Source organism: Pinus tabuliformis, chromosome 5_2 (genome assembly GCF_031772625.1).
Source record: "Pinus tabuliformis cultivar Carrire ecotype Pingquan chromosome 5_2, CPIR1, whole genome shotgun sequence".
NCBI classification, from domain to species: Eukaryota; Viridiplantae; Streptophyta; class Pinopsida; order Pinales; family Pinaceae; genus Pinus; species Pinus tabuliformis.
The window spans coordinates 493,639,979-493,650,910 of NC_142306.1; the positions used below are offsets into that span (position 1 = coordinate 493,639,979).

General features: G+C 38.1%; 2 protein-coding genes across 2 annotated transcripts; one reads left to right on the forward strand and one right to left on the reverse strand.

Annotated features, from left to right (window-relative positions):
- Window positions 1-342: 342 nt before the first annotated feature.
- On the forward strand, window positions 343-807 carry LOC149159853 (auxin-responsive protein SAUR77-like). The gene has a single exon (XM_089434441.1). It carries the CDS (start codon window positions 343-345, stop codon window positions 805-807), a length of 465 nt encoding a protein of 154 aa, XP_089290567.1.
- Window positions 808-4,032: 3,225 nt separating this feature from the next.
- Window positions 4,033-4,347, reverse strand: LOC149159854 (putative glutathione S-transferase GSTU6). Its single transcript, XM_089434442.1, has one exon. The coding sequence runs from the start codon at window positions 4,345-4,347 to the stop codon at window positions 4,033-4,035; it is 315 nt and encodes a 104-aa protein (XP_089290568.1).
- Between the last annotated feature and the right edge of the window lie 6,585 nt (window positions 4,348-10,932).

Below are 10,932 nucleotides of genomic sequence, written 5' to 3' on the forward strand. Positions count from 1 at the left end.
AGTAGTTATACGTTCCACCAACTCTCAACTTTTTCCCTGCGACAACTCATCGCTAAGATATAATGGCTTGATGTGAAGGTGTTGCCACACAGGCTTATAGTAGCATTTGAAAAAAAAATCGCCTTTATCCATAGAGCAAAAGCTTTAAAATTTTCTTCGCTTTCAAACATGGTAATACCCAACGAATTTACACCATACATTATTGCAAATTTCTTCCTTCCATGTGCTATATTAGAACGATGTTGCTCTCGAATACTACACGGCACAGCGGCTTTGATGGAGTCCCCATACTGATCTCTTTTTGGACATACTGCAAGCCAGGAATTTTTTTTTTCTTTGAGGATGCTGCTGGCACTAAGCCACAAGATGAACAAGATCAAGGCATTTCTCAAGCGGTGGCAAAGTTTCACAAGGGTGGGACCTTCACACAGTCATCTCACTTCCGTTTCTGATCTACTTCATGATGATGCTCATGACTGGGATAAAGTTATTGCACCAACATTTGCAGAAAGCAGGCCATCTCGCCTCGCTGACGCAGATAATCACAAACTAGACAAAGCGCCCGAGGGATGTAATATAGTTTATGTTGGGAAGTCCAGGAAACGATATTTCATAAGTGGCCATTATGCAAATCATCCATTGTTGAGGGTATTGATTGTTGAGAGTTTCAGAGACGGTTTCTCAGTCGCCTGCGAGGTGGTGATGTTCGAACATTTGGTGTGGATGTTGGAAAACACAGAACCAGACGCTATTCAGAGCGATTCCAGCTTGAAGGAATTGGCCGAATTCTATGTTTGTAACTTGTAACTTGTGCCGGCAAAATGTCCTGTATTAATTTATTTGTCTTGCCTTTTTCTATCATATAGGTTAGGCATTGTCTTGCCTTTTCTATCATATAGGTTAGGCCATATAGGCCATTCCATTTTTATTTCAATTGCAGATCCATAAATAAACTTTATCTCATATGAATAATCTTGGTCTCTTATCTCGATTGCAGATTCACAAATAGATTTTCTGTTGTGTTACTTGGTTATGAGCGTGGCAACACAAGGTTTCTTCTTTCGGCGTTGGAAGTTTAAAAATGCCCAGGATTTTCATAAAAGTATGATATCTACAATCACGCTAGGGGCTACGCCCTGATGTAAACTCCAAGAGGCTGTTCTGTTAATCCTGTATATGATAGTTCACATAGTGATAATCTGGCCAGAATAATATTCGGGCCATCACACCTACAACATAACAATTTAAGCAAGAAAGAATATTCTAATTTCGTGGAAAACAAATGGTTTTTTCTAAAAGTAGAAAAGAAGAAAAAAAACAAATTTACTATTCATTTGGAAAGAATGAATAAGCACAATGAAGAAAACGGGAACTTTAAGTTAAACATGAATAAAAACTATTTTAACTAAAGGATTAAAGAGTTTTTTTTTCTACAGTAATAGCTCTTTAGTGACCATATAGATCTTATGGGGTCTACACAAGAGTTTGATAAAGTTGATCATTTATTTCAGGTTAAATACATTTTTGTACGATGAGTTAAAAATTGACATTAAAGTGACATTTTATATTTATGTTTCCCATCATATAATATATATATATATATATATATAATATATTTTTTTATAGATATTGTACAGTAGTAAAATCTGGGTAAGTGAAAATTTAGGTAAATTTGCTAAAGTGAAGAATGCAAAGGAAAACAGTGGGAAAGCTCATATTACAATAGTTTCTAGTTTGTGGATAAGCTCTGAGTAAACCAATTGATTTACTCTTCTCTCCCTCTAGACAAAGGTTCAAATGAAGTGATTGAGTTGATCCAAGTCACTTTTCTCTCCTTTTAGATAGAGGTTAAATGAAGTGATTGAGGTAAGTCAAATCAGCAAATTTTCTGTGGGGACAACCAACCATCCAAAAATACATAATACAATTCAATAAGTAGCATTCCTTACTATCTAGTTTGGTAGAGGGGATTGATGAAACACACTTATGCATGCACTTTCCAGTGATCTGTGATTTCTAGATGGAAAAAACAAGTGGAGGTCACAATCAAAATTCAACTTGATATAGCTAGATAATATTATATACATAATTGTTCAGAATAAAACACACAATCATAGTGCTCCTCCCCCCTCCCCTCTTCGATTCTGACTACAACTCCACCATTGAAAAACTTGGTAACTCCATAGTCACAGGCATCATGCACATAATAATTATACTCCATTAATATGTATTCTAATCAATATAGATAAATCCTTCGAAGAAAAAGTAACATCCCCTAGTAGACCTCGCTTAAAATACATGCTAGTAAATCTTGTAAAATTCCCAATCACTTATTCCATATTCTTTAACTGACCATTAGATAAAATCATCACTATTACATAAAGTATCTTTAAAATAGAATAACAATTCATATAACCTAACAACCATTGTTGGAGCGTATTAACATAAATCTCCATGTTGTAATCTTACATCCTTACCATTGTTCATTTAATTAGCTACTTAATTACATATTTGATAATGTAAGTGTCAATATCATGCAGGGAAGAAACATCATTAGAGTGACATAATATCCAAACATATCAATGGACACCGAAAAAAAACATCAAACATTTATTTTATTAAATGTTTCATGAGGGCGTTCACCCCTAATGGCAGTAAGGAGACCATCCCTTGATTATTATTAAAAAACTTATAAAGAAATATCATATTTAATTCAACATAACTAGCTAGAAGCCATTAAATTAATCATGTTATCAAAAAAATTACCCTATAACCCCTCGAGCACTATGTATTTGTGGCATGGACATCTCCAATAGCGAAATATCTTGCATTTGGTGAACCTGCACTTTGCATGGACCATCAGTCAAGCATAATGAATGTATTGTTTGTCATATTGTTAACTGTAATACCTTGTCAGTTGTTGTACAAGGGATAGGCTAAACACTATTAATTCATCCTTTTCATAAGTGACATTTCCACCCCAATTACTGCCATCAACATCTCTAACATCATCATTATATAAAATACTTATCAAACCAAATAATAAATATTTAATAGTTATGCTTCAAATGTTGTTTCATGTGCATAAATACAATTCATAACAAAGTATTGAGACATGAATATTTTATTGGAATCGTACATACGTTAACTAAGAGAACATAATTACAAAAATATGTATATGGTTATGACATAAGTTTATCCATCTAAATATCACATGCGTAAAGTAAAATGCATAAACAATTCCAAGACTTGCCTCTTTTTCCATACCTCCCATTCATTATTTACATTTCACCATTGTCCATAAGAATATGGTAATATTTCAAAGATTCACCATGGGTATCACAATCTCTTCGTGCAAGAAAATGGAATTTTGTCCAAAACAAAAACACCACAACTACTATTATTTTTCCTTGCACAAGAACGCACTCTTTTCTAAACGAAAAACCATTGCAAGTACAAAATTTTTTAAAGGAAAACAAGCACAATAACTACTATCCTGATGGGTGTTAACACACATTCTTTTTCCAAAGGAAGCTAACACAATGGCTACTATTATTCTATATATGAAGACATATTCTTTCTCAAGAAGTATAACACAATAGCCATTAATTATGTGTATACAAACAAATAATCCTTTCAAGAAAACTAACATGGGTTCTTATATTTGTATGAAGAAGATTCATATGCAAGCTTTCAAGAATATAATTTTCACTCTTATCATGTCATGCATAAGAATTCATATTTAATCTTTCAAGAAAATATTGTGGTTAATATTTTTATGCAAATGGTATTTATATGCACATTTTTTTTAATTAAATGGATACTTTATTTTCTTTTAAATGCAAAAGATTCATATGAAATCTATTCTTCAAGGAAAATGACATGAATAGTTATCTCTTATGCACAATATCAATGAAATCAATGACTTGCAGGCTAGCATGATACCATGCATATTAAAGGTTGAATGACTTCAGCGGAATGTGGTCACCAACAACCTCATTTTAGAGCATTTCTGCTCAATGTATGTACCGATCATAGAACTTTATCAAACTCAGGAAGGGATTTCTTTACACAATCAATGTTGTTAAAATGGAGAAGCCAAACATGGAGTAGAGGTGCGGTGCAAGGATTTATCAATTTCACTCCACTCATAACCTCCACCGCTTGGAACCACACCGTTTCAGCACCCAACATAGTGTCCACGTATCTAATGCACTCTCCTCCAAAGAATGGGTTTCCGTTCTGTCCATCAAAGGCAGTGTGAAAAGCTTCTTCCAACAAGGATATATTTGTTGGTGATTCTTTCGTTGCCTTCTCCCTCAACTGTCCTTTAGGGAATCTACACATTCCTTCCATAGAATGACCGAGCTGAGTCGTAATAATAAGAATTTTTATTATCAGTATTCCTCTCTCACTTAATAATAATTATGTTAGTGAATAAATTATTTTCCTACAATGCAAAGGCTCCTCCAATTTTTATGATAATCACGCCAATTTTTTGTAGAGCATATATCCACGGTGAATAAAGAATGAGAAGGTGGTTATCAAGAACTATTTAATTTTAACTGATTCTTGATACCTAATATTCTTTTTTGCTGAAACAAGAGTTGTACCTTCTATTTCATTAAATCTAAATACAACTTACATAAAATACAACAGTCTCAAAGGAACTGTGGGCCAAAGAAAGACCATCCGCTTACTGCCGAGGGAACCGAGCTAAAGGCTTAAACAATGAACCACGGTCCCTTAAAAAAAAACTACAATAACCACAAAATACAGACAAGGCCGAGACTATTCGATCTCCCCTCAGAAATCGAATGGACGAGGCTCAAATCAGGCCGGAAACAATCAAACAATTAAAATTGGAATCAGACCCGATGAGGAATTAGGGACCAAATTAAAAGGATTTTGGGTCTGAATGGGGGGATAACCCTTGAGCATGTAGAGCACGCGAAAGCCACCGATTCCCACCAAGACACAAAACAAGCCCGAAAGATATTCTTCCCTGGATCAGCACCATTTTCCTTAACTGTCGATCCTCCTCGCTAGATCCAACGGCTGAGGATAATATCACAATACCTAGTAGCCCAGCGATTAACCATGTGATAACCATCTTGGACCCACCAACATGCTCGATTGTTCCTAACCATAGATCCGTCTTGCAAGATCCAACGACCGAGGAGCATATCGCACGAGCCTAACGCAACAATAATTACCATGCGATGAGGGTGGTAATCCTTCCCCTTCCTATGCCACGTGTTGCTTGGTGAGTGGAATCGCTCCCAACTCCACAAAACTGCTTCCTGCTTGAAGGGCATGCGATGGACGATAAACCACCCCGTGAGTGGTATTGCTGTCATAGAAAGGAAAACGGGGGTTTTAAGGCTATCGGGAAAGCCATAATTCTAGCCCCACGCATCTTCCCATCTCCGCGGGTGCATGAACCAGTGTAATATGAGAATCCATCTATTCAGCCAACCATCCACAGAACAGTGTTTGCTTAGCAACTTCCATCTGAAACTTCTGTGTTCGTACTATCGAGGGTTGGGGAGGCCAACAATGACCTGCATCCCCAAACTGTTCTTACCTCAAAAAAAACACTGCATAAAGAATCCAAATCAGCTAGATCTCGCCTCTATGTCTTTGTTTAGAAACACCATTATGTCCTCATCCACCTGGTCATGACATTGCGCCTTTATTCTCTTCAGAGGCATCTCAGGCCAACTCAGTGCGACCCTGCTTTTGGTATAGAGCACTCCTTGATTGGCCAAGATATCAACCAATCTATTTGTTGTCCTTCACACATGGTTAAAACTCACGGTACGTAAGCCTTGGAGATGAAGTTGAATCCTTTGAAAGACCTGGAGCAGTCTCCATTGTTTTGAGACTTTTTCCGGCTCCATGCCACAACTGATTCTCTTGACCGATTTTATGATTAACTCCGAATCAGCTTCGACAATAACATTTTGGAGATTATCCTGCTTCAGAAATTCTAAACATTGCTCAAGAGCCATTAATTCTGCCATGTTGTCAGTGGCTCTTCCCAAATGGCAATGGAAAATGAAAAGGAGACTGTCGTTTTCATCCCTTAACACCCCTCCAAAGCCAGCAATGCCTGGGTTATCTTTAGATGCCCCATCAATGTTGTATTTCAAAAAACTCTGCGGGGGAGGATGCCAATAATCCTGCTTAGTGTCTAGTTTCAAAACCTTCCTGACCAGGCCCTGTGGAATTAGCCCCTACATACCCAACTTAAGAAGTATCTGCATTTCAGCTATTGAAGGTGGATTCTTAGGGGAAGTTTGCACTATGGTACTTACCGTCTCCTTAAGTTGTCTTAAGATTTGCTCAAAAAGCTGTTGGGAGGAACTTTTTTCGTTCTTAAAGATTTTGTTGTTCCTTTCTTTCCAGACATTCCATATTATGAAGCTTGGTGTTAAAGCCCAGGCTGAGCCTAGAAGTTCATAATCAGAGAAGTTGCGTCTCCAATTGTTTAGGGTATTGATAATGCTGCCTTTGTCCCTGTCTGTCTACTAGAAAATAGTGGCAAAAGTATCCCACAATCAAGAGGTGAAAATGCAATTATTGAGAAGGTGCTCCATTGTTTCCACTTGGGCTTCACAGAGCTAGCATCTAGAAGGGCCCAAAACACCCCTCTTCCAAATGTTATCCCAAGTCATAATTTTCTTATGATGAACCAACCACATGTAGAGTTTAATCTTCATCCATCCTTGATGTCTCCATATGTTCTGCCAAACCCTGTCCAGTACATTGGAATCCAGCTCAAGGAGTATGTGTTTTTCCTCCTTAAGATTGAAGGTGCCTACATTATTGTTGCCCCATCTAAGTTGGTCATGCCCCCCTGTCACTAATATTTTCTTTTGTTCCATCACTGTCAGAAGTGCCTCTACTTTGGCTTTCAGTGGGTTGTCTTCCCTGTGATCCATATTCTTCCGTGTTCTCCATTTTCCTTCACTATTGTTTTGATCCCAAAAATCTTTTACCTTAAATAACCCTTTGGTATTTGTTCCTTTCCTGAGGTCCAGAGGTCCTCTCTTTAACAGTGTAGGTTCTTGTTGCCATTTGTCCTCCCAAAACAATGCAAGATCACCATCTCTGATCTCTGAGAAGCTATTTTTTTGAACTAATCCTCTATTCCCCCAGGCCTTATTCTAGATGTGTGAGCCCTTTATGATGCCATACATCCTTATGTGATCATTTTCTTGCCAAATGCTAGAATATTTTTCTTTCCAGATCCTAGCCCACTGCGCCTTTGGGTCTTTTACCCAACGCCACCATAATTTCGCCCCTAAAACTTTACTTAGTGCTTCTGAATCATCTAGTCCAAGACCCCCATTTTTTTTAGGTTTTCAAATCTTCTCCCAGGCTACCAAGGCCCATTTCTTTCTTTCTTCCCCCTTACCCCAAAGAAAGTCTCTTTTAATGGTTCTAAAATCTTGCAAAACTCCTTTTGGAGCTTGAAGGGCTCATAGCATGAAGACGGGGATTGATTTGAGAACAAATTTTGTTAGCACTAACCGACCAGCCAGGTTTAAAGATCTAAAGGTCCATTTCCTAATTTTATCCTGCATCTTATTAATCACCAGCTCCCAAATGCTCTTATGCAAAGGTTTATCAGTAAGAGGAACTCCCAAATATTTGGAGGGAAGGACATCCCTTTGAAAGCCTAGAATCCTGGAGATATTTTTTTGAATAGCAATATTGGTATTAAAGAAAAAAATCTTAGATTTGGAGAGATTAACTTCCATACCTATAGCCATGGCAAGACAGGATATGTTTGTATGCTAGAGCTTCTTTGACAGTGGGGATTCCCTGCAACATAGTATCATCAACAAATTGTTGATGGGTCAAAGCCTGACTAGTCTCTGAAAGTTGGAGGCCTTTGATATTACCAACTTCTTTTGCATGCTTGATAGACTGACCAAGTCCTTCCATCATGAGGATGAAGAGAAAGGGAGAGGGCAGATCACCTTGCCTGAGGCCTCTGGAAGGAGTAAAAGTCTTGGAAGGAGAACCATTAACCAGAATTTAAAAGCTGGAAGAAGTAACCAGGGCCATGACCCATGTTACCCAGTTATGATCAAACCCAAAAGCAATAAGGATCCTCCTTATATAGGTCCAATTCAACTTATCATAAGCTTTGGCTAGGTCCAATTGCATAATCATACCAGCCTTCCTATTGCTTGTCAATGAGGGAACCACTTCATGCGCTTGAATGATGTTATTGAGAATTTGTCTGCCCTCCACATAACCAGATTGCTCCACAGAAACTAGAGCAGGAAGAAGTGGTTTGAGTCTGCTAGCAACAACCTTGGATATTATCTTATATACCACATTGCACACGGATATTGGTCTAAACCTGTCTGGAGTCTGAGCATTGTCCTGTTTGGGGATCAGGGAGATAAAGGAAGTATTGAGCACCTTGAAAATAGTTCTATTCATCCTGGAATCTTCCACTACGTTTAGAATATCCTGTTTAACAATATTCCAACAAGATTTAAAGAAATCCACATTGAAACCATCAGGCCCTGGTGCTTTACCATTCTGCATTTCTTTCATGACCTCACTAACCTCCTCTTATATCACTAGCCTATTGAGATTGAAATTATCCTCTCTAGTAACCAGTCTAGGAATATGCCCTATTAACTCCCTGATAAAATGCTCTTTGCCTGAAATGTTTTCCTGTGCAATCCCATGAAAGTGCTGAACTAAAACATCCTCTATATCTTCATGGGAATTGAGAAGATGACCTCCCTCATCCTTGATCGAAGAGATCCTGTTATGAGATCTGTTCGCTATGGCTGATCTGTGGAAAAATCTAATGTTGCGCTCCCCTTCTTTCAGCCACTAAACTCTGGATTTTTGTCTCCAAAATATTTCCTCTTGTTTACATAAATTCTCCCAGTCTTGATGGTGTTTGGTGACTTGATCATTTCTAACTTTATCAAAGCCCTCCGTGATAAGCGTTTGATTGAGTTCCCACATTTTATCTTCAACAACTTTTTTCACTGCAAAAATATTGCCAAATTCATTCTTGTTCCAATCTTTAAGTCTGAGCTTGATGTGCTTTAGTCTTTAGTGAAGCTGGAACATTCTTGTACCCTGAATATGCAGATCTTCTGTCAACCATTTTGTAATGTTTCTGATGAAATCTGGGTGGGTGAGCCAGATATTCTCAAATCTGAAAGGTCTGTTCCTGGGGGTACTAATGCCCTGAACCTCAAGTTGAACAAGCCAATGGTCCAAGCCTCCAAAGGGGAGAATTCTCGCCATCGTTTCCTTGTTGGTGAGAATAAGGTCCTCTGAGATTATGCATATGTCTAACTTTGAGGCTACTTGAGACTCTCCTCCTCTTTTATTGTTCGAAGTAAAGAGACCATTACTCATGTCAGTATCAGCAAGCTTCATATTATCTATAAAAGTTTGAAATGCTGAAGAGTCTCTGCTTAAAGTTCTGGTTCCCCCTTTTTTCTCTGAAAGTGATTGGATCATGTTGAAGTCCCCACACAAGATCCATGGTACATCTACATGTCTGTCTCTAAGCTCCATAACAGAATCTAGAAACCTGAGTTCATCATCCATTCTTTGAGGGCCATAAACATTCCTGACCAAATAGGTCTCCCTATCTCCCACCAGCTGAATAACCACTGATAAATAATTCCTAGATGCCTCGGCATCTATTTTGCCAATCTTTTGGGGGTTCCAAAGAGTAAGTATGACCCCTACTGTGTTATCTACTTTGACTTATAGAAACTCAAATATATTGAGCCATTTGCTGTGAATTTCTTTTATTTTTTGAATGGAACATTTAGTTTCCTGGATAAAGATCATATCTGGCGCTTCGTGTTTCATTCTATTGCTAAGTATTCTTTGTTTTCTTTTACTACCTAGACCCCTGATATTCCAAGATGTGAACTTCATTATTAAAGATTCGTAAAGGAGTAGTTGCTTAGATATTTCATCTTACCTGAATCTATCATTAGCTTTCCACATTCCATCAATAACTCGTTCTTCTTTTTCCTGCCTCTTTTCTTTCCTGGGTTTCTAGGTGCTAATCCAGGTGTGATTTTCATACTTTTCACACCTTCGTTGCCCTGCCTTTCATTTTTTCTTTGCCTTTCCAGCCCTATAGCTTGAGTTTTCCATAGGAACAACTATTGTACTCTATTGAAATCTTCTTGTGGTAATGAATCTACCCCACTCATGGTCCCCTGTTTCAAGAACCCTTCCAGATCTAGGTGTTCCCTGTCAAGTATCTCCTACAGTTCATGATCCTCCATTTCCATCTCACTCTGGTCATTTCTTGGTCCATCTCTAGTTCTGCATCGCTCACCATAGTCTCTTTCTGTTTGTTAATATCCTGTGTTTGTTCTCTGTCTGCTTCTTTCTCCTTCTCCACTGGGCTTCCTTCCATTACCTGATCTACTTTTGTTATCTCTTCTTCTTCTTCGAGTACTTAGAACCTATTCAAATTAGCTTGTATCCCTTTTGTTGGATGTAGCTTTTTCCCCCTCTTGCCCCCTTTTCCTCTGTGTACCACTTTGTGAAAGCCTTTAGTATCTTTCATTGTAGTCGCTTTACTTCTATTCTCTATTTTACTAAGAGGGCAGTCTCTAAATAGGTGCCCATGCTCATGGCACCTCCAACGTCTGAAAGGAATATGTTCATAGCCTACTGTTTGCACCCATTCTTCATCAAATACTTCCAAGATGACCTCATCCAGTAGAGCTCCAAAGAGATCCATCTCCACACGTATTCTTGCAAAGGAAGTGTACTTTTCCCTTTTGGTGGCCTTAGAAGCTTTGACAAATTTGCCCTTATTTGTTTCCTATGGCAGATAACAATTCAGTTTGCCAGTAATCAAGAGGTAGAGAGTAGAGTCTTACCCAGACCAAGACCGAAGTGAAAGTT

Bases quoted from the DNA above. Each gene is read 5' to 3' on its own strand.
- LOC149159853 (XM_089434441.1), top strand. From the start codon at position 343: ATGCTGCTGGCACTAAGCCACAAGATGAACAAGATCAAGGCATTTCTC.
- LOC149159854 (XM_089434442.1), bottom strand. From the start codon at position 4,347: ATGTGTAGATTCCCTAAAGGACAGTTGAGGGAGAAGGCAACGAAAGAA.